Source organism: Cheilinus undulatus, linkage group 11, assembly GCF_018320785.1.
Source record: "Cheilinus undulatus linkage group 11, ASM1832078v1, whole genome shotgun sequence".
In the NCBI taxonomy this organism is placed as follows: domain Eukaryota; kingdom Metazoa; phylum Chordata; class Actinopteri; order Labriformes; family Labridae; genus Cheilinus; species Cheilinus undulatus.
The window spans coordinates 47,648,710-47,672,985 of record NC_054875.1 but is presented as its reverse complement, the minus strand read 5'-3'; the positions used below and the strand labels follow the sequence as shown (position 1 = coordinate 47,672,985).

At 39.7% G+C, this 24,276-nt stretch overlaps 2 protein-coding genes across 2 annotated transcripts; one reads left to right on the top strand and one right to left on the bottom strand.

Annotated features, from left to right (window-relative positions):
- Positions 1-231: 231 nt before the first annotated feature.
- On the bottom strand, positions 232-7,076 carry edem2 (ER degradation enhancer, mannosidase alpha-like 2). Its single transcript, XM_041798500.1, has 11 exons — positions 6,838-7,076; positions 6,234-6,344; positions 6,105-6,144; positions 5,842-5,947; positions 5,457-5,582; positions 4,288-4,499; positions 3,485-3,626; positions 3,271-3,395; positions 1,661-1,805; positions 1,372-1,493; positions 232-915 (listed from the first exon to the last, which is right to left on the bottom strand). Exons 1-11 carry the CDS (start codon positions 6,933-6,935, stop codon positions 430-432), a joined length of 1,713 nt encoding a protein of 570 aa, XP_041654434.1. The 5' UTR covers positions 6,936-7,076; the 3' UTR covers positions 232-429.
- A 10,424-nt stretch (positions 7,077-17,500) lies between these two features.
- On the top strand, positions 17,501-23,464 carry LOC121517133 (macrophage mannose receptor 1-like). Its single transcript, XM_041798670.1, has 6 exons — positions 17,501-17,661; positions 18,221-18,411; positions 19,318-19,537; positions 19,843-20,178; positions 20,775-20,872; positions 22,971-23,464. Exons 1-6 carry the CDS (start codon positions 17,625-17,627, stop codon positions 23,118-23,120), a joined length of 1,032 nt encoding a protein of 343 aa, XP_041654604.1. The 5' UTR covers positions 17,501-17,624; the 3' UTR covers positions 23,121-23,464.
- Positions 23,465-24,276: the final 812 nt, after the last annotated feature.

Sequence of the window (24,276 nt, the reverse complement as noted above, 5' to 3'; positions counted from 1 at the left end):
TTTTAATAGCTCCGTCACCTTAAGATCTCCTTCATTTAAGTGCATAAAGAAACCCCTACAGTATTTGAAAAGTAGAAGCTAAATTGACGAGAGGAACTGATGGAAAAAAAACGTCTGAGACTCATAACTGTTGCATAATACATGGCAAATCTGGGGACTGGAATTCAGTTAAAGTGGGTTATGGGTAGAAAGCCAGAAATCGTGGACAGAAATCACACCAGTGGCACAGTCCCAGTAAATAAAAATATATTTCACATTTTAAATTAAGTTAGACAAACACAGTCAGCGTCTCAGTCTGGGTCCTGGAAGAGTTTAGTCACAAACAAAAGAAAAACAGCATCATGAATTTCCTCCTGACACCCCGTCCCACCACCCTTCTGGCTTAGGATCATCTGTTCTGATGACGGCGAGCTCCAGGACGGGGCAGCTTCACGTGTTACCAGTGAAAACTTGTCCCAAGATGGCGAGCCGAGCCCTGAACGGCTGTACAGGGCAGGACAGGAGAGGATTGGTCTTCTTCTCCCCAGGTTTAAGAGCGATGCTCTCTGATTGGCCTTGGTTCAGGTTTTCTGTCTGTTTGTCATGTGACTTTGATTGGCTCCTGCGGGATTTCCCCACGGGCTCTGATAGGCTGACCAGGATGTCTCGGAGCTCCTGGCGGTCCTGGGAGTGACGGCTGCAGCAGTAGAGCGCTGCGGGGTCCAGAGGGTGAGCCTCTGTGTTGAAGATGAACCCCCCCGCCCCTAAAACGCACTCCCCGCCCTCGCCTCCTTCCTCCCATGAACCGTCGCCCTCTGTGCCCCCGCCATGCAGGAAGTGGGCGGGGTCAAAGAGCAGGTAGAGGTACTTGATGGTCTCAGCAAGGAAGAAGGACTCCATCCTGTTGTCCAGCTGATGATCTCGCAGATCTTTGACCTTCAGGAGGAAATAAAATAAATCAGACTCAAAAAGGAAAAAAGATTTTGATTTTGGTAAGCTGTAAGCCATAATCATCACAATTAAATCAGAAAAAGCTCTGAATTATTTCAGTTTCTGTGTGGTGAATCTAGAATGTTTTGGAGTTTCCCTTTTTGAATTAAATTAAAAGAAGAAATTAACTGGACTTGTGCGAGTGTCCTAAAAATCTCAAGAACAGTTTAGCTGATTTCCAGTGTGTTTTTTATCATTACGTCTCCCATTATTCCAACATCTTCCCTCGTGTTTGACCATGAAAACGGATCAGTTTGTCACTGCTCTTTTATTTATCATGTTAACCAGACGAAAAGCATTAAACTGATCAATCACAACAGATAAACATCGACTACTTTTGTGACGACTGATGTCTGAAAGTGTGATCTTTCTGCTCGTTTCAGATTCAGACCCCAATCTCACCGTGGCGTATCCACAGGGCGTCTTGGCGATCTTCTCGATGGACTCCAGAGCGTCTAGGCCCAGCTGGAGGTAGGTGTGGTCACCTGTAGCCCTGAACAGGTACATGGCGCTCTCTATTAGCTCTGCAGCAAAGAGACAGCGAGAAACAGGGAGTTACCGGCTTCATTGACGAGCTGCTGTTTGACCTCACTGATTTAAGAAAAGAGCTCTAAAACAGCCCCGTATCTCAGAAAATCCTTCATTATTCTCAATAAGCAGGTCTGTAGTGGTCTTCAGCAGGTAGACGTACCTGGTCTCAGCGGGTAGCCCTCCCTCTTGTCCACGGTGTAACCCTGAGGGATGCTGTAAAACTCTGGGACACCTCCAAACTGTCTCCACACGGAGTAGTAGTTCTGGAAAGTTCTCACTGCCTGGTCGAGGTTCCCTATAAGAGACTGAAACACACAAACAGGAAAGGAACATTTGGATCATAGTTGGTGAACGTATCTGGGTCTAAATCACTGAAAACAAGGTCAAACTACCATTATAACCACGATTATGGTCTGATCTGACAGTCATATGGCCACTCTATAAATGTTGGTGTCTTATTAGGTTCTTAGGGCTGGGTATTCTGTTTATACATGACAATAATAATAAAATTAAACATGTAGAGACAGATGTTGCAGCTGTCTGAGGTTAAAAATCCTGCTCCTATTTAATAAAAAAGCTCTCTGTCTCTGCAGGGATCCTTCCTCCAGTGTTAACAATCAGAGCCTGTTGGTTATAAAAACAACTTTTAGCAGATGTGCTAACAGGCTCATTCTCTCGTAGTCTTTAACACTTGTTTCATGGCATGGAGCATAACCAAAATCCTGGGGAAACTCCAAACTCTGTAGTTATTTAACACTTTAATTCTAGAATATCTTAAAAAAGGAGCTCAGGACTGAAACACATGAATAATTTGATCATTCTAGTTATTCATTTAATTCTCTTTTTATAAGGGAAGATAATTAAAGATGCACGATGGTTATTTTGTAGAATATTTGAATATTTATTTATGCTTTTATTTTGATAGAATCAGCAGCCTTTGTACTGATTGACGTGTCTCAAGATGGAGAGCAATGATATTGAAAATTCAGTCATAGTTTAAGATTTAAGATTAAAATATTTTAGTTTTAGTCATGTATGGAAGCCCCAAAGGGCATAATTTCTTTCTGTTTTCTCGTGACCTTGACTTATTTTTGTCGCTATCTCAAGATAACAGTTTCCTCATGATAGTGACCTAAATTTGAGTTATCACAGGATAATGTTTGTTTTTCCTGTGATAATGAGTTAATTTATCCCATTATCATAGGAAAATGGAGTAAATGATATAAATGAATACCTCGCCCTTTAGGGCTTCCGTACTTTTAAGCCACTTTTTAACTTTTATAGTAGAAGTTGACAAAAACTCTACAACATTTTAGTCCAATTTAGGTCAATTAAAGGTCCTTACATTATACTCTATGGTAGTAGTCAAGGCATTTTTATTTTTTTTATTTTTACTAAATAAATAAGCCTAACAAACAATTATATACGACCTCAATTCCAAAAAAAAGTTAGGGCGCTGTGTAAAATGTAAATAAAAACCCATAGTTTATTCAAAATAGAACATAAATAACATATCTATGGTTGAAACTGAGACATTTTAGCATTTCATGAAACATCATAGCTCACTTAGAATTTAATGGCAGCATCACATCTCAAAAAAGTCGAGACAAGGGAAAAAAAGACTGGAAAAGTAACTGGTACCAATAAAAAATCAGCTTGAGGAGCATTTTGCAGCTTCTTAGGTTAATTGTCAACAGGTCAGTAATATGACTGGGTGTAAAAGGAGCATTTTAGAGAGGTAGAGTCTCTCAGAAGTCATGAATCGATTACCTGCAGGCCGGGCCAGAAGGCCTCCAGAGACTGGAACACGGGCATGGACACGGTCCCTTTGTGCATCTGGACCCACAGGTACCAGTCATCGAACCGCGTATAGTTCTGGATGGCTCTGTCGTACTCTGAGGAGAGAGTATTGGATTAGAGAGGGTTTTGTTGGTGTAGTTACCATCACACACCAGCAGAGGGCACAGCAGGGCTTCTCTGTTACCCTGGAACATCTCCAGCAGCTCCTCGTCCTGCAGCATGATGGCTCCTTTTACCAAATACTCAAAGTACGAGTCCACGCCAGCTCCGATCCCGGCGTCCTGAGCCACCCACTTCTTAGACACGATGTCGATGTGGTTTCCCACCTAAAAACGAACAAAAGGACTGGGATTATCCTGGTTTAACTCCCAATTTTTAGAGGAAGATGTCACAACTTCTCCTTGTAACTCTGTTTTAAAGGTGCAGTGTGTAAAACTGAATATCAACATCTAGAAGTGGGTTCTAGATTGCATTTCTCTGCTGGAAACTGTGGCAACCAGTTGAATTTAATGTGTATCTGTAATGTGAATACAATACAATACAATACAATAACTTTATTTATCCTTTTTCCTCTATGTTACCATGGAAACATGTAAAAATCCAAGATGGTGGCATCCATGGAGGGGACCCTCCCTATGTATGAATTAAAGGTTTATTCTAAATTGTTTTTTTCAAAATAGCTATTTTTGAATTTAGAAGACTAAACACTTATTTGGATAGACCATCTTAGAAATGTTTGTGTGAAGTTTGTTCAGCTAAATGCTACTAGGCTAAATATTACACACTGCACCTTTAACAGGCAAAGGGACGACTGGAAATCAAGGGGTAGGCCTTTAAATCTGCTGAAACAGTTACTATGTCAGCAGTCTTATGTTTTTTAAAATCAGTTAACATTCTTAAACAGAATGCAGCTTTAGCTAAGAATAAAAAACAGCTGATTTTTAGAGGTAACAGGGCTAAAACCAGGCAGACAGGTTGATGAGTTACCAGTCCAATGTCAGATCTGGTCCTCCACAGGGCTCTCAGCGCTCGCCGGGCCACGTTTTCAAACGTCTCGTCTCCCGTCAGTCGACTCAGAGTGGCGAACTCCAGGATGAAGGTTCCCACGCCAGCCGTGCACGTGACGGGTGTTTCTGTTGGACTGACCCCTTTCAGGAGGTTCACCGTGCCATACGGCATCCCAGTGGGAGTCTGGAACGCTGAAATGATGAAAACAGCACATTACAGTGGAGAAGACGATAATCATGGAACATTACGAGACGGAGATGTTTTAAAGCGAAATGCAAAGCCGGAACTACACTCCAGACATGGCTGCTGCACTGTGTCACTCCGCCCAGTGGTTCACTCAAGAAATAGTTCTGAGTATTTGCTTCATGCGTCGTAATGTTACATATATATACGTTATTATTTCATAGCGTGGTGAATGTGCAGGTCACAACTTGTCCACGAGAGCGTTTGGAGTTGTTGGATTGTGTATTTGATGAGTCTGATGAGGGAAAGCTGGAATACCGTCTGCTTACATTGAGTTGGCACAGCAGGTCCGAACTTGCGATGGCGATCTAAAAATAGCTTGCACCGACAACTGAAGGTAACAAACCTATTACTAAGACTATAGGAATTATGGATTATGGCAATGGACGAATTTGCCAAAATGTTGAAGTATCCCTTTAAGCTATAAAGGAGGCAGCTGGGGTGGGGGAGGTGAGGCTGGCTACCAGCTGATCACAGCTGGGGTATGACTTTCGTGAAGTAACACTGGGCTTCATCAGTTTTATTTAGAATGAGCTAACTATTTTTACTCGTACTGCAAATGTAATATAATTTGCTTGTTTAAGGGCATTATCGTTTTTTTGTCACTTATTTTAAAGAAGAAAAACATACATAAAACCCAAAAAAGAGGATTTTTGTAAACCATTATAAAAAAATTGACACTTGAACGCATAATGTGCATTTAATCTCTGCTGCTGTAAAATATTGATTTATTAAACTGGTATTTTGACACATTTCAAGTTAAAGAAACCTCGCAACTTCTGCGATTTGAAATTTCAGCAAGCCATATTGCAGTTTAATCTAATTTGGGATTAATTGCCCAGCCCTGGTTTGGATCTGTCTTGTTTCTCACATAGACTCAATTTTACGGCCTTGATTTCCAATACCTGGCAGCAGCTTCCTGGCGGCATCCTCTGCCATCCTCAGCAGCGGTCCTGAACACGGCCAGCCGGGCTCCAGCTCCATCCCCGCCCTCCCCGCCAGCAGATGGGCCGACAGCAGACCGCCCACCACTACCAACACAGACAGAACACACTCATGTTAACACTTTGTCAAAAAGCCCAAGAGACAAAACTCCCAACCATGTCACCTTTTATATTTTTTATCTGTCTGATGTACAGAGCCGGTGTCATGATTTAACTGGTGTTGGATTAACACGGCCCAGGACGTTTCACACTAGGCTGTGGTGTACTTACAGGAAGTTTGAGAAAAGCTGGCATAAAGAGTAAAGAGAAAAACAAAAAGAAAAAGATTAATTCTCTCTGTCTTTACCTCTGATGTTGGTCTCAAACACAGACGCATTCACGTCAATATCAAAGTCTACGGTGCCCTGGAGGAGTGAAGCAACACGCTGGAACTCAGTGCGGTTTCCCAAAACCTTCAGAGAGACATTTACAGAGAGAGTATTAGATTCTAAGACTTCTACTTTCATTGATCTCAAACAGGTGTCCATATTGTTCAAGTTTAACTAGTTTTGTTTGGACGTTTTTGACTCTGGTGTGGTTAAAACCTCAAAAATGTTTTTAGGATCTCACCAGCAGAGTGTCGAGGGCGTCGATTAGCGTGAGCGAGAAGCTGTGAAGAAAACAGAATGGGTTTTATTTTAGTGTCAGCTGTAATAGTACAAAGACATTCAGCTCCTCTTTCAAACCCCACCTCCTCACCTGCCCCAGGTGTCCTGTCCATCACAGGTGAGCGGACGGAGCTCGTCGTAGGGGAAGGCGTTGTCAAGGTAACTGTTGTAGGCGTGGTAGAACATGGATTTGATGCGCTGCCTGAGAGAGGAAGAGTGAGGATATGGATTCATTCAAACTTTAGTGTAGATCCACAGACGATGAAGTAAACCACGTTATTTCTTGCTCATGTGACGGTTCCTTTCTTTTGCTGCTTTACTGAGACTGATTTAAAAACATTCAACTGACAACTTTATAATTGACTACTGAGCCTGATGAGGGGGATGCAGCTCTTAAAACTGACAGAATAATATCAAATAAATACACTGATTATACATTTTTTAAATATTTCTTATTGTTTAGCTGAGGCACCGCATTTGTAATAGATATATCTGATTAACATGTTGGCAGAACGGGTCTGATCTCGTGATTTTTGTCTTTCTCAGAAATTAATTCAACATCATTTTCAAAAATGTTGAGTGCAAAAAGTTAGAATATCATAAAAAGTTTGTTTTTTGTACCGATTAGTGTATCCATTTATCTATTTATTGTCCCTAAAAAGCCTCCGTAGTTGTTTTAGCGGCCTGTTTCTTACCTGATAGCAGCCATCTCCTCCTCTGTAAACTGATGAGTCGCCGCATCGCTCAACAGCGTCACGCACACAAACAGCGTCACGCAGACGTGAGTGCGCATTGGAAGGCACGCGGACACCCGGGACAGAGTCCCGCGTGGACACCGATACAAAGAGTACGGTAAAACATAAAAAAACGGAGGGAAACAACCGGGCACAGGTGGGTTTGTTGTGCTGTTGTGGAGCTGTCAGGAAGTGAGCGACGTGCGCATGCGTCGTGCGATGTGCTGACGAGGGGAGCTGAGCAGGGCTGTGTTCAAGAACAAACGCTTTGAGCAACGTTAGCAAACCGAGAAAGAAACGGAAGCGCCGGTTGGATTTATTGTCTGTGAAAGTCCGTTAATGCCAGTTACCCAAGTTAAAATCCAGAAAATAAGCTTTAATCATCAAAACATACACATCTTTAGTCAAATTTAAAGATAAAAAGTCATTTTAGCAGGGTTCTCCCTGCTAAAATAAAGGATAAAAACATTTAAATAAAAATAATACAATGAGGGGGAAAAGTTAAAATTACAGAAAACTAAAGTTATTGTGATTTTAAATTCTCAAATAATGTAATTTATGATAAAAGTCAACAATATGAAAAATATTTTTTTTATGAAATAAAAACTCAAACTTATGGGATAATAAAAAAAATCATGGCAAATCAGCGGAATTAATAAAGTCTTAGTTATCGAACAGGAGGTGATAATGAAAAAAATCCAAATACTTTTTTAACTGGTCAAATTTTAAGGAAGCTAACTTTTATAAATAAAAATATGTTATAAAGGCAGTCAAAATAATGATAGATGGATGATGAAGATGAATGATTATTTAATTTTTTAATGGGGGAAGAAAAATCCAAACCTATCTGGCCGTATATGAAGAAGGAATTGCCCCCCTCTTGATAAATCATGAGTTAACTGTGATTAACGACAGTTCTTGGAAGTTCAGTTTCACTGTCCACACCCAATCCTGATTACCGCCAGATTTGTTGAATCAAGATATCCCTTAAATAGAAGCTGTCAGACAAAGTGAAGTAGGCTACAAGATCTCAGAAAGAAACGCATCATGCCACGATCCAAAAATTCAAGAACAAATGAGAGACAAAGTGATTGAAATCTATCAGTCTGGAAAAGGTTAGTAAGCCATTCCCAAGGCTTTGGGACTCCAGCAAACCACAGTGAGAGCTATTATCCACAAAAGGGGAAAACTGAGAACAGTGGTGAACCGTCCCAGGAGTGGTCGGCCAACCAAAATGACTCCAAGAGTGTAACGAGGACTCATCCAGGTAGTCCCAAAAGAACCCAGAACCACATCCAAAGACCTGCAGACCTCACTGACTCAGTTAAGATCAGAGTTCATGACTCAACCATCAGAAAGACACTGGGCAACAATGGCATCATGGGAGAGTTCCAAGGCCAAAACCAGTGCTGACAAAAAAGAACACAAAGGCTCGTCTGACATTTGCCCAAAAATATCCTGATGATCCCCAAGACTTTTGGAGAAATGCTCTGTTGACTGACGAGACAGAAGTTGAACTTTCTGGAAGGTGTGCGGCCCGTTACATCTGGAGTAAAAATAACACAGCATTTGATAAAAAGAACATCATGCCAACAGTCAGACATGGTGGTGGCAGTGTGATGGTCTGGGGCTGCTTTGCTGCTTCAGGACCTGGACCACTTCCTGTGATTGATGGAACCATGAATTCTGCTGTCTACCAGAAAATCCTGAAGGCCAACGTCCGGCCATTAGTTCATGCCCTGAAGCTCAAGAGCTCTTGGGTTATGCAGCAGGACAACGACCTAAAATATACCAGCAAGTCCACCTCTGAATGGCTCAAAATAAACAAAACTGAGGTTTTGGAGTGGCCCAGTCAAAGTCTAGACTTAGATCCATCTGAGATGCTATGGTGTGACCTTAAACGGGCATGTAGCGCCACATTATGTAATAATGCTGCATTTTGTAAGCCACTAAGGGGTTGGGTTAGGGCAAGGTAGTAGGGTATACCCTGGAGCCCACCTTAAGTCCTAGGGTTAAGGTTAGGTGTTTAGTCTAGAGCCCTGAAGGGGGGTTAGGTTTAGGCATAAGTCACTAAGTGTTTAGAGTTAGGGCAAGGTAGTAGGGTAGTGCATATCTTGGAGCCCACACTAAGTCCTATGGTTAGGGCTATTGCATAATGTGGCGTTATTACATGATGTGGTGCTACAGGGCAGTTAATACCGGAAAACTGAGTTAAAACAATTCAGTGAAGAAGAGTGGGACAACATTCCTCCACAGTGATGCAAAAGACTCATCACCAGTTATCAAAAAGGCTTGATTTCAGTTATTGCTGCCAAGGGTGGAACAACCAGTTATTAGGTTCAGGGGGCAATTACTTTTTCACCCAGGGCCAGATAGGTTTGGATTTGCTTTAACCCCCTTAAAATATTAAATAATTATTCAGACACTGCATTTTGTATTTACTTGGGTTGTCTTTGTGAAATATAAACATTTGTTTGATGATCCGAAACATTTAAGTGTGATGAATATGCAAAAAAATCAGAAAGGGGACAAATACTTTTTCGTGGCACTGTAGATCGACAGATACTGTACTGTGCTGTGCAGAACTTTTATGCTTTGGGGCATAAAAATAAGTTAAAATAACAATAAAAGTCCACACCTTTAGGGTGGAGTAAGCCCAGCTAAGGGTACCATTCAGGTGTGTAATAGGGTTGCCACAAGCCCCTGGATGTCCTAAGGGTTGAAAACCACTGGTGGTCTCTGGGTGTATTACTAGGGGTGAAAAGGCCCAGAGAAAGGGTGCCGCCTAGCTTGACCTTGGCCAAAGATTTGTTTTAGGGGTAGAAGGAGGGGGTCCCAGCTCTACACATGTGTGAGATACTATGAAGATTAATACATCAGCTGCTGCTGCTGCATATGCCAACATTTCATTGCAGACATTATAACAGATAACAGAATAAACAGTGGTATTAGAAATTATTTTATTTTTTTTAAAAGTTAAACAATCTTTGGTTTGAAGCTCTTAGCCATATCTATGTGCATCTTCTCTCTCTTTAAATCATTGTGAAGTGAATATTTATGTGATTTGTCTGTTGAAATAAACATTTTCAGACCTAATTACTGGAACAAAAGTGAAGACAGATACAACAGGATAGGGAAGGTGTGTTGATGCTGCAGCCTTTCTTCCAGCCTCGTCTTAATCCATCATTTGGATATCTGTTGCTGGACCAATCGAGGATGTTTCTTTTAACAATGCTTTGACCTTATTTTGTTAATGCAAAAAGCAAACATTCAAATGAGTCTGACATCATGGAGACAACTTACATCTGTAAATGTCTTTGTACAGGGCTGTGATGATTCATTCAGACCAAAAGAAAACACATTTGGCTCCCAAATCAGAAGAGGAACTATCACCACTGTTGATGGGAGTGATCTGATTGGATTAACAGGTTAGATTTGTGTGCTGCTGTTGTTCCTACTTTTTCTTCTTCAAATAATTTTCCAAGGCCTACAGACGGACAAACATTTCAACTTGAGGGTAAGGGTTGATGGATGGAGGGATGATGATTAGTGTTGATGGATGGTGGATGAGAGAAAGGGTTGAGAGATTAAGGGTTGATGGTTAAGATATGAGTTGAGATAAACTGTGTCTTACTTGTGTAATTATGATGATAAATATAATAATCACAATATGGCATTATGCCTTTATCACTTGGGTTGGTAGTGATAAACTTTTATCACATTTTCTTTAGTATTTCAAACTAGCTAAACAAATGCAGTTTCCAATACTGACTGATCGGTTTACTGTTTGGATAAAAAATGGAATTAAAAGAAATGAAATCGTTATCATAAGTGGAATGATCTAGTTGTCATGTCTAATATTCCTCTGTTCATCCCTATTTCCTTCCGTTGAATTGAAGTGAATGAATGAATTATAAGTTTGACAATGAGTTTTTCTGTTCAAATCGGAGTTAGTAAAGTGACAGTCAAATTGATCGCTTGTTTTGATGAGCGGTCAACAGGTGCGTCACTTTAAATGAAGTTTAGGCAAAGAATTGTGGGTCGTCTTTTCATCTCTCTGTTGGTAAAGGATGGTCCGGTGTTTCCTCAGATGTGGGAGAGAATAAAAGAAGTCATGAAGCTCCTTCTCTTCTCGGTTGGAGAATTTGAACAGCCTTTATCATGGCCCAACACTAAAATACTTCTGGGTCGTTCACTCAGTAAAGAACCTTCCTATTTGAACTGACCCTAAATCCACAAAGCCCGGAAAGTGGTGTTTTCTCATGCGATCCTATTTTAGTGCCAATTTATTCACAACCCGAGTGTAGCACTCCTTCACTCTTCTTTCCCAGCATGCTCTGAGAGCTACAGCAGGGGGATCGTCCCTGTGTCCTTGTAAATTTGCCCAGTAATTCAACATCACTTTCTTAAGTTCGGTGGTTTTCTGCCATCTCCACTTGAACTGTGATAACTGGGAGTCTTAAGAGCCCCACAGCATAACCTCAGTGCTTGGTTTTGTACCACTTCTATCTTGTTTAACAATGTTTTTACTGCTGATCTACACACAACACATCCATTAGCAGACAAAACATCCGACAGCTTCTACTTGGTTGAGAGCACTGTGCCGACCTTAACGTGAATATACCGATCAATTAGCAATCTTTAATCCAGCTGAAAGTTCTACTATTTATCCTATTTTATCTAATTTATTCATTAGTCCCTCTTTCCATGCCATGACGTACGCTTTTTCAGCATCAAAGAATACAGCACTTTGTGGGGCAGACATTCACACATAATAAAGACAATTCTAAAATGGTCTATGTAAGGATGGCCTAGTGGGTTAGGCTCAAAAAGGAGTCAAAGGTTCCAAAAAATGCAGTCCAAGTGAATTTATTTACAGTGAAAAATGTGCAGTGGTATTTACAGTGCAGGCCTGGAGAAAAATAATGCTAAAAACTTGCAAAAGAGAAAGAAATGTGAAAACAAAAGAAGACTGAGCTCTATACAATGTTCTGTTGCAGCTCTGCACACGCTTTGTTCGCTTTAAAGGGCTCTCACAACCTAACAGCTCTGACACCAACCACCTCACAAGGCCTCCAGCCTCCTCTTATATAGGAGTGAGGGGAAGGTACCAATGTCAAAGGACTAAGTTGAAATCAATTAACTCTACTAAACACAATAAATGACTGCAAAATGAATAAACATTTTCCAAACAATTTCATATCATCATACACAATATCAAATGTAAGCCACATGTTCACATTTAATTTAAAACACGACATTTCCTTCTGTTTGCCATAAAACACTCTACCACACTTGGTGCCTTCTACCCAGCACACCTCTATATAAGCCAATGGCGGGCTTCTATTCTGTTTGCCACTTCCTGATTTTAGAAGCTAAGCACAAGAAGGCACATGGAGCAGTGGGTGACCAAACATATCACTTTGACATCCCTAGCTATAAATCAATGTGTTTTGGGTTAAAACAACATTCATGCCTGTTATTTGACTTTAACCCGTAATAATTGAATCAGTTTCAAATGTTTTAGTTTGTCAGAAAGAGCTTTTTTAAACTAAGTAGCTGTTTGCTAGCAATGCTAAGCTAACATGACACAGGCCTCTCAGCCGGCTTGATGTATTAAAAGAAAGGCTGTGTTACATTAATGCATGCATGCTTTACTCAGTTTAGAGGGCACGGGGTAGCACCGTGACAGTCTAATTAACATGTTTGTATTAAGCTATTTTCATTTTCTTTCAGTTGTTGGTAATTTTTAGCCTCTAACAGTGAGACTGTTCCCTACATCACGGCCAGCCACAAGGGGGCGACTATCTCTATGGCTGTTATTCTGTCTGGAACTGGGTTTGATGCTACTGCCAAAACATCTGAAGCCGAAACCTTCCACAGAAATGTGTACATATATATATATATATATAAATTTTAATGCAAGTAACCCATCTACAGCACACGATGACTCAAAATCCCTGAAATGTCTCTGGCCACGCATTTCGAGCAGTTTGTCCAAGTAGGGTTACTGTCGAGCATGCTGCCACGCATGGGCCGTTGATCCGGTAGCGACCAACAAACTCAATATGGGAGACACTAAACAGCGCGTTGGCCCCTCGATGGGAAATTTGAGTACAACAAAAACAAGACGGAACAGTCGACCGACATAAAGTCTTATGCACATTCTGCAGGAAGGAGTTTTCTTTTCACCGAAGCACTTCCAGCTTAAAATACCACATTAACGCGAAGCATACGTTTGTCAGAGATTGAGTCTGTTCACTTATGCAAAATAAAATACGATTAATATAGATTAAAAATGAATGATATTTAATCATGATTAATCGAAAATTAATCCACAGCAACCCTGTGATTTATCTGATTAAAAATTTTAATCGTTTGTCAACACTAATATATAATTATATATATATATACATATATATATGTAAGTTAAACAGGCAACAAGGAATCAAGTAAAATCAAATGAAAGTGAAATATTATGTCAATAACAGTAGCAAAAATAATACAAAGTTGAGATCAGAATTGGGAATTTTGTTATTGATCAGAGGTGTTTGTTTGTTCAGATGTTAACCAAGGCTTAGAGCTGATTACCACCTTAGACTTAACTTACATTTTATTTTTTAATTATCGGCCAGTACAAGTGTTGAGATTATATTATCCCACAAATGCCAAGAGAGAGAAAAGAGAGAAAGGAATTTTAAACTAACTTGCTGATTAACAGGATCATTTATTCCAAGTTAGTCAGTTAAGTCAAATAGGCCTTATAGTTGGCAAAGGGGAAAAGAAGTGCCAGTAATCATGTATGAGTTTGATTATTATTATAATTGATTTTATCTGAATACAGTTACTGGAGGAAGAATGTATAGTGACCAGTTCTAATGTTAAAATTGATTTAACTGATCAATTTGGCAGGATATCAAGAGCTTTTGTTTAAAAGGAATAACCAGTATAAATTGTTAATATTTACACATCACTCAAATCAATGAAACCAACCAATGTTACATAATTAAGGACAAATTACAGTTGCAGGCAGGGATGACAGCTCTACACCCAGAATGAACCATGCAGGGGCAGTGTGGTGGGTTGCTTTCTCCAAGTCAACCACTAGAGGGCGGCAGACAAACAGCAATGCTCAAGTCAACCACAAGAGGCTGTTGGGGCAGCACTCAAGTCAGCCACCAGAGGGCACTAGGGAGCAATATCCAGGTCGGCCACCAGAGGGCACTAAGAAGGACACAGTACTCTGGGCAGCAGAGAGGAAGTGGTGAGCTGTATAGCTCCATCCTCTAAGGCCTCGCCTGCTTGAGGTGAAATCCATCAGTTTCCACACAAACTTTGAAAGGTGTAGAACTCACCAGGCTATTCTGTAGCCTGAATCAGACTCAGCTTTAGCCACAAGCGAGTAGCTTTCACAATATAACAGAGGGAAACAAACAACAGGTCGAGCATCTCCACAGCAGATACAACTGCAATATTTAAACACACAAATACGGAGATCTGTGGCAAGACTTGTGTCTGAATCATCAAACAAATCTCATAAATCATCAGGTAGGTAATCTGGTACAAAGCTGGGGTAGAACGAATCCTTTATACACTAATAGTATTGATAATACATTTTATTTATAAAGTGCTTTTCATACAACTCAGAGACACCATACAATGCAGAAAAAACAATACAGACACTTATAAATGAACATTAAAAGTAGATAAAGCTCACATAAACAGACAAACACAACAGACAGAACATCACAATCACAGATTAAAAGCCAGTCTAAAAAGGTGAGTTTTCAGTAGTGATTTAAATGTAGGTAAGTCTGTGAGGTTCTGAATATTTGTTGGGAGAGAGTTCCAGAGGGAGGGGGCAGCTATGGAGAAGGCTCTGTCCCCTCAGGTTCGGTGCTTGGTTCTAGATCAGGGGTGTCAAACTCAAGGCTTGGGGGCCAAATCCGGCCTGTGGTGCAGTTATACCTGGCCCCCCAGATCATATCATATCTTTATTATAACTGGCCCACCAGTATGAGGTCTGCAGATTTCCTCCTGTATGAAAATGTAAACTAAACCTGGATGATTTATAACATCCTTGCTGAGTCATAAAAAACAGAAAAAGTAAACAGTAAAAATAATTTGAAAAAAGTCAAGAACGTAGGAGAAGTTTGTGTTTTCTTTATATTTTCAATTTTGCATCTGACAGTTATTACAAAGTTATGGTTTTGACTTTTTATTTCACATTCTATCATTTACAGCTCAAAACTTTGACTTTTTATCTTATATTTTTACCTTTAAGATTCATTATTTTACATTAAATCCTAGTTTGACCAATTAAAGTCATGATTTTGACTTTATCTCATGTTTCAACCCCTAACTTTGACTTGTGTCTTGTTTTTTTACCTTTAAAACTCTTGATTTTTAACATTGTTTCATATTTTGACTTTTCAAACTCATGAATTTGAAATTTAATCTGACATTTTGACATTTTAAACTCACGATTTGGATATTTATCTCACATTTTGATTGTTAAATATCATGGTTTTAAATTTTTCCCAGTTTTGCTGACCATTTCAACTCCTAACTTTGACTTTTAGCTCATTTTTTTTAGCTCTATAACTCATGATTTTGAATTTTATTGCATATTTTATTTGCATATTTTATAAATCATTTAGGTTGACAGTCAGTGGTTAAATATTGACCCTGTTAGACCTTCAGGCTAGACCCAAATTCAGAATCTGGCCCCTGCTGTGACTGAGTTTGACACCCCTGTTCTAGATGGTGGGGAGAGGAGGTTGGAGTTAGAAGAGGGGAGGGTACAGGTATGATGTGATGGTGGAGGAGGTCAGTAAGGTAAGGGTGGGTCTGCTGATTTAGGCTTTTATAGGTGAGGAGTAGGCTCTTAAATTGAATACAGTAGGGGATGGGGAGCCAGTGGAGTTCCTGTAGGACAGGGGTGATGTGCTCACGGGATCGGGTGTGGGTGCTTTGCTAGCCACATGTTCAGGGTCCGAAATTCCAGCGTCAACATTCTCTACCAGGACTTAAATATCTGTTATCAACTCCCAGGAGAGCTCATGCAGATCCTCAGTGACTGCCGCCATGTTTGGGCGTGGGAAACCCCCTAGTCTGGCAACCCTGCAGACCAACGCAATGGTTTGTGACTCGATGAGCATTTGTCCCGCCCACTGAGTTTGATGGGAGAGGATGACAGATAAAATTATTTCAGGATGCATTGCTGGAGCAGGAACCATGAAATAATAAAATAAATAGTGAAATAAGTAGATGTGTTTTTACATAGAATGAATGAACATTTTAAATAATTATTTAAACATTTATTTAATTATTTATGTATTTCATAAATTATTTATTTATTTATATATTATCAATTTTAAATAATTAATGACACATATAAATATTTATTTAATAGCAAATGCATTTGATTAATTAAATAATCATATATTTATTGATATATTTGTTGATTTATTTCCAACATTAAATAATTGATGACACATTTAATTATTTAATTAATTAAATATTTATATATTTAATTTTGGCCCTTTTAGTCCTCCATACCTTTCACCAGCACAACATGCAGCGTAAAACAGCTCCGTGTAGCGACATGGATTTAAACACAGTTCCAGCACAGATAACAGTAGACACAGCAGGTTACACAGGACCCATAGTCCAGCAACTTCAGCACACAGAAGGGTGATTGTGCTTGTATGTAATTCTATTCAGGAATTACACTTTTAATGCCTCACACGGGGCACCAATTAATAAATAATGTAGCGATATGAAATTTGAATTGCACTCATTAAAAACGGCACCACCCACATATGTGGGAATTAAATATGGAATAACTACATTTAACCTTTAAATTTATATTAATCTCATACCTCAAGTTGTCTGGTTTCAGTGACGATATTCCCAAAATTATGCTTTCTGGACAAAAGACTCAAGTTTTGAAGATTTATTATGAATAACAGGATTCCAATGTATAACTCATGAAAGGAAAACAGGAAATGGCTAAATGTAACTAAAAGATATAGTCTGATTTGATGAAGGGTGAGGATGATCTGAAATCGAGGAAAAATAATTAAAAGGTAGATCTTGAATCTGGAAGTAGATTTTGGAAAATTGGTCTGATTTGATTAATGGCTTTTAATGGAACCTGAGTGAAATACATCAACCCATTCAGGAGAAGTTTGACCAGAATCGCCTACTTTGCTGTAGAGGGATGGAGTCCTGAAGATGAGCCACCTAGATAAAAGAGGAGAGTCCTTAGGTACCGCTGATATCAGCTGACTCAAACCTTTGATCCGGTAGATGAAGGGCTGACAGGATCTGCAAAGTTGCCTGGTGGATCTCTCCAGGTGACGGTCAGACACAGCAGATGATTTATTCTCCACTGGTCCGTGATAGATTTATAAAATCTGATTATCTGTATTAAACATTCCTTAAAAGTTTGTTCATACATCAGGTTGATCCTATTGAGTCTTTATATAAAATAAGTGTGGTTAAAGTGAGCTGGATGACCTGATCCCTGGTAAAAGGCAGTGGTCTACCATCTGAGTCATTTTCTATCAGGATTAAACCTTCTGAATAACCCGGCCCTGTGACGCTGAAGAGCCTGATAGGCAGTTTTCACCTAAATAAATTTGCATGTGTGGCAGTGACAAGGTTCCTATTTAACCCCAGTGTTATTCCAGCAGCTGCAGATCTTCATTCTGAGCTGAGGGAGGAGGAGAGAAACGGCGAGGATGGAGAAGGTTCTCCTGAGCATCATCTCTGCAGCAGGCAAGTCATCCTAACTCAGGGTGTTTTAAAGTGGGGCTCCTGGCCCCTGGGGGGTCGCCAGGGCGCCACTAGGGCGGTTGTTTAAAGTTGGAGGGAAGAGGGGGAAAATCAAACAGAAATAAAAGTTTACAATGTTATTTGTGACAATAATAGTTCAATATATACGTCAGTTTTAGATGTTATTCATGGCTACATTTTTAAATGTAAATGTTATTTTTCCATGGCAGGCTTCAGTTTCAAAGAAAATATTGAATTTATTAATCATGAATAAAGAAAAGTTCTACCATATTTCCTAAAAAAGTTGGGACGTCATTCTCTATTACCAGTGAACCTACTGACCTCTAGAATGCATAAGGTACTGTAGGTGTTTGAGAATTACACAAATTTCCTTCTTTTCTTGCCCCTGTCCCAACTTTTTAAAATCTATAAAGGTTACGGTTTGAAAATAAATGATCTTGTCACTGCAGGAGTTTTTCTCACAGAGACGATGGCAGCCATACTTGAATTTCTCAGTAATGTTTGTGTCTGAATCTGATGATGGTGCTTCTCTCCTCTGCAGGACTGTGTGCCGTTCTCTGTCATGCTGAGCGTCGGTATCATTTTGTTTATGAGGAGAAGAACATGGCCGAGGCTCGGAGCTACTGCAGAGAGAAATACACAGACCTGGCCACCATAGACCACATGAACGACGTGAAGATCCTGAATGACATGGCAGATTTGAGCAGAATGAACTACTCAGAGTTCAGCTACGTGAGTCGTCTGTTCTCTGGTTTATAATTTCAACACCTTTTTTATCAGAGTTTTTGAGCTTTCATCCACTAAAACTAGTCTAAAACTATAAAGATTAAAAATGACTAAAATGTGACTAAAGCCTAAGAATATTTTAATCTAAAAGCAATCACTAAATTTAAAATAACTTCCAAAATTAACACTGAGGAGTATGGCAGATTGAAAAGTGTAGCCTGGCAATCAGACCGGTCAGTCTAAGCTTTATTTAAGATCAGATAAACTTTTATTGATCCTCCATTGGTTTGAAAACTGTTGGGAATATTAGAGGTTAGTTAGAATTTAACTAGAGTGATGTACAACTACTCAGAACATTTTAATGGTTTGGTAATAATAATAATAATAATAATAATAATGATAATAATATCTGGAATTTATATAGCGCCTTTCAAGAAACCCAAGGATGCTTTACAAGAACACATAGACATGGACAAACTATGTGAAGGGAAGGATGTGTGTAAGGGGTGGTTTGTAGATGGAGCGCTACGGATGTCTGCAGGAAGAATGTTCCAGAGGGTGGGGACTGCAGCACTGAAGACTTGGTCTCCATAAGTCCGGAGTTTGGTTTTCGGTATGGAAAGTAGGCCAGTGTCTGAAGACCGAAAGTTGTGGGATGGTGTGTATGGATGGAGGAGATCAAAAAGGTACTGAGGAGCAAGGGCATGGAGAGATTTGTATGTGAGGAGGAGGACTTTGTAGTTGATACGGGACTAGATAGGGAGCCAGTGAAGGTGGATGAGGGTAGGAGTGTCGTGTTGCCAGGGTCTAGTGCAGGTGAGAACTCTAGCAGCAGAGTAGATGACTCCAGTAAAGATTCTGAGGACTTTTTTCACCACTGAAGCTGAAGAAACCATCAAATTTTGCTTTCAGCGAGCCTGGATCGGTCTGTACGACGACATGAACAGTTGGAGGTGGTCACTGACAAACACAAGTTTCTACAAACCTGGAGAAACCGAGTTTAGAAACTGGAAACCTGGACGACCTAATAACTATGGCAGCAGACAGCACTGTGTGGTCATGGATATCAACGGACTGTGGAATGATCACTGGTGTGATTTCCACCAACAGCCAGTCTGCAGTGATGTTACAGGTAAAAACTCGAAACATTTGAGCTTTAACCAGTGAAGTTTCTTTACCTCTCAGCTTCTCATTGGTTCAGGGATCATCATTTGAAGTTGTTTATTCCAGACTGTGTTGCTGTGTTTCTGTTTTGTGTTAAGCTAAAACTTTTTATGGAAATGTCTTTAATTATTTGATGTAAAACACCAAATTCAAGATTTAGGGGTGTGGTCACCATTACTTACCAGGGGATCCACTGGGGCACTGAAGGAGAGTCCACCACTGAGGACAGATGTCCTTGTTATGTTGATCTCTCTCTCTTTGGTCTATCTTCAGGGTCCAATGTGACATTTGTCCTCGCCCCCACCACCATGTCATGGTCTGATGCTGTGATCTACTGCAGAGAACACCACACTGACCTGGCCAGTGTGAGGAACATGGAGGAGAACCAGAAGATAAAAGAGCTGGCATCAGGACTATTTGTCTGGATTGGCCTCTCCAGGGAGTCCTGGAAGTGGGTGGATGGAAGTAGATCCACATTTAGGTACTGGGGAGTTACTCAACCCAACAACCAGTTTGGAAAAGAGACGTGCGTGGCTGCTGACTTTGGAAACTCTGGCAAATGGGAGGACTGCCAATGCCACTACAAGAGAGCATTCATCTGCTACAGCGGTAAGATCAAATTCAGTTCAGGTAGATGTAGCTAGCTGTTAGCTAGCTGCTACATCCATTGTTGTCTGTTGGACTGTAGTTTGTTTTACAGGACATGTTGTATAAACACTCCTGTTGTCGCCACAAATCAAGAAGTTGCTCCTCTATTTCTGACGTCCATCTAACTTCCTGCTTCATGTTTACTATCGTTGCCATGGCTGTGTTTGTTCTGCTTCCTCCTTCAGTCAGCTTGCTTCCTGATTGGCTGTCATTCCATTTCTTGCAACAATCCACAGAGAGCATTCCCGACTGTCCTCGGTGTTCCCGCCACACAGCAGGATTTCTGATCATTAATACTGAACATGTAAAATGTTTGAAATCAGAGCGACTCTGATCATCTTCAGAGCAGATCAGGGAGGGTAAAACCACTCCACACACACCTCCCATCACAGGAAAATCTAGAACCATCAGATGAGTGGTCCTTTGCTGATGCTGGTCAGAAAGAGGGAATCAGAACCAACACTGGCACCATTATCTTGTTTCACTAGGATGTTTGTAGGAATCCAGATGAATATCCATCACCAATGTTGATTTGTTCATGAACTTTCTTTTTAAAGTCCCAGTCTCCAAACAAGTGATCAAGGTGAGGCTGGTGAAGCAGAGCTCCTCTCTGGATCTGAACGACCCTGCCGTGCTGGAGGACATGCTGAAGGAGGTAAACCTTTATTATTTTAATCATTAAAGGTACAGTGTGTAGAATTTGGCATTTTAGGGACATCTAGCGTTCAGATTTTAGAATGAGCCGATCTGTTACCAAAACGTCACATCACTAAGCGATGAGAGCCTGTGAAGACCAAAAAGGATCCTGAGCCGGACATCATTTACTGCAGTGACGAGGTGAGGGTTTATTCATTCGTTTTTGTAACCATTATTTTTATAGATTATGTCAGTCTTCTTCTCCACCTGCCTTCCAGGTAGCTTTTAGGACCGGCGGGCAGGATAGTATTTAAAAATTGCGTTTCGCTCTTTCTGTCCCCAAAACGTTGCCGTAGACAACATGGCGGTTCGTTATGTCAGCCTCCATGAGGGTGACCAGCGGTTATGTAAATGTAAAAGCTTTTTTCTAATTTTTTAAAAAGAAAACAAAAGTTTAAAGGGGATGATTGTGCACTTATTTTAACATACTTCAAATAGATATGTAAACATTATATCCCATTTACACTGTTTCTGTTCGGCGAAATGCAGCCAAATTCTACACACTGTACCTTTAACCCTTCGAGGGTGTTGAGGCCATTGTGTGGCTTTATTTGGTCATTTTTATTATTTAGACTGTGTTCATGCTAACAACATTAGGCTTTCATTTCTGAGTCTTCAAATTTGTAGTTTTTCCTGTTCATCACCAAATATTGGCATTTTTTCATATTTGTCATGAGGTGAAACTGCATGCTTTTTCCTGATTTCCTGTTGTTTATTTTGCACGGGAACTGGCCTGAAAGGGTTTAACTCTTAAAACTAGATCAATATTTGATATTTATGATCAGGTCTGATTTTGAGTGGAAAAAATCTTGCAACAAAAGATTTTTTTTTCAATGTATAAGATTTTATTGCTTTTTATGTATGGTCTCAACTGAGTGTAACAATTTTTAAATCTTAAAATAAAAACAATAAATGTTGTTCATAATTAACATATTCAGAGCTGTGATAATCCCTGTCAAGGAAATCCAAGTTGTATGCAGTATATGATTTTTCCCGCCTTTATTTTATTTTATTTTTTCACATTAGAACAATTGGGGGTTTTGCACTTAAACTGGAATTAAAGAGGTTCAGTTCTTAAAAAATAATTCATGCATAATAATATTTTACTGCTATTCATGATGTCCATTTTTGTTCACAAACAACCTGAGCATAATAATGTATTAAAATCTGACACTTAAACTGGAATCGATGTGGTAAAATTCCTAAGAATGGATTAATGTCTGATGTTTACAATCCAGTTTGATCTGAATTGAAAAAATCTTACAAAAAAGTTGAATATTTTTAAATGTATAATATTTTATTGGTCACAAACATCATGAGTGTAACAATTTATTTAACCTTAAAATCTCAGAAAATATTCATGCAAAAAAAAAAAAAAATAAATAAAGCTGTTGCCTGTTAGTAATATATTCAAGGCTGTGATAATCCCCTCCAAAGAAATCCATTTTTGTATATAGTATATGAATGTTTTTTATTCTTTATTGTTTTTTAAATTGGAAGTTGCAGTTTCAAAAAAATGAAAATATGAATGCATAAAAATAAAAGTTGTTGCTAATTATTAACATAATTCCGGGTTTTGATGATGCCTTAAAGGAAATTCAGTTTTGGTGTGGTTTATCAAAAATAATTTATTTTAATATAAAATATCAGGGTTTTGCTTTTAAACTGACATTTCAAGGGTTAAATTTTAAAAATTAATGAATATTAATTCTTGTTATGTTTTTTTTTCTTTTTCTTTTTTACTATGTGCAATAAAACAGGATTAAAAAATAAATATTATGTTCCAAACAGGAATATCAAAACGTTTCTTACATATAGGAAATATCAGGCTGATGGGGCCATGTTGGTCTCCCTCACTTTTAGTGTGTTAAAGTTAGTAAAACCAAATGAAACATGCACCATGTTATTATGTCAGTGACCATCATACATGGTCATTTGGCTTCACTTTAGTACAGCAGGCACAGACACGTCATCCTTCTTTATACCAGTCCATGCTCCTGATAAGGACCACGTTAGCGGTAGCTGGATGTAACTGACCACATGTTTGTGTCTCTCAGCTCAGACAGAATCTGAGGGATCAAGGGGTGACACAGGACGTCAGACTGAGCTGGAGGAAGCAGGCGGACGGAAAGGTGTTTCACAAAGAGAAGAAGAAGGAGAAGAAGAAGAGGAACAAAATAAGAATGACCAGAAAAACTGATCTCTAGTCTCCTGTAAGAGTTTTATGCTTACCACAGAACAGTTTTCCATTCTGCCTCAGTCCATTTTAAATGAGCTTTGGCATTGTTTCTGGATTCTGTGAGACTCTGCCTCTCTAAAATGCTCCTTTTATACCCAGTCATGTTCCTGATCTGTCATCAGTTAACCTAATGAGTTGTAAAACACTCCTCCGGCTGTTTTCATTAGTACTTACTTTTCCAGCCTTGTGTTGCCCTGTCCCAACTTTTTTGAGATGTGATACATTCTGTTAGATTCTGTTTTTATTTGCATTTTACACAGGGCCCCAGCCTTTTGGAATTGGGGTTGTTGTTAAAGAGCTTCTTTCTTCGTATCTGAGTGAAATAGCATCAGGCTAATAAAGTCCCAATAATAAAGCAGCTGCTCTGCATTGAAGTCTATGAGTGAGTAAAAACACAGAGGGAGGCTGCACTGTAAACCTGGATTTTGTTTCTAATTAAACTTGTCAGAAACGTTGACATTACTAAATCAAATTAGTTGTTTGTATTATTCAGCTGAAAGATGCAATGATCATGTTAAGCTGAGATAACTTAGTATGTTTAGTTCTTTAAGAGGGGGGAGGGGCTATTTCAAAATTTCAAAAAACCATGGGTGAGACTGTCAATGCATCTGTTGGCACCGGCAGGCAATGCTTCCAACAACAACAAGGTCAGGCAGAACAGAGAGATCCTGAAACGCCTCATCAACGTTGTCACATTTCTTGGAAAGCTGGCAATTCGAGGACATGATGAGAGTAAAGATTCCGAAAACAAGTGGAACTACTAGGAGTTGTTGGAGTTTTTGGCGGAGTATGACAGCCCTCTGCGCTGTCATCTGGATTTGACCACTATTTTCATGGGCACCTCCAGCAAAATTCAGAACGCCCTGATTCAGTCAGTGGCAGATGTAATGACCAAAGCCATGAAGGAGGAGGTGAACAAAACGCATTTTGTCTCCATAATGATAGACGAGACAACTGACATAAGTAATACAGCTCAGATGTCATATGTTTTGCGTTACACCACTGGAGGTCTTGTGAAGGAGCGTTTTTTTCAGTTTGGTGATGTCAGTGGCGACAAGCGTGCAGAAGCCATAGCTGGTCAAGTTTTTGAGTTTCTGGAGGACTGTGCCTGCACCAATGAGGTA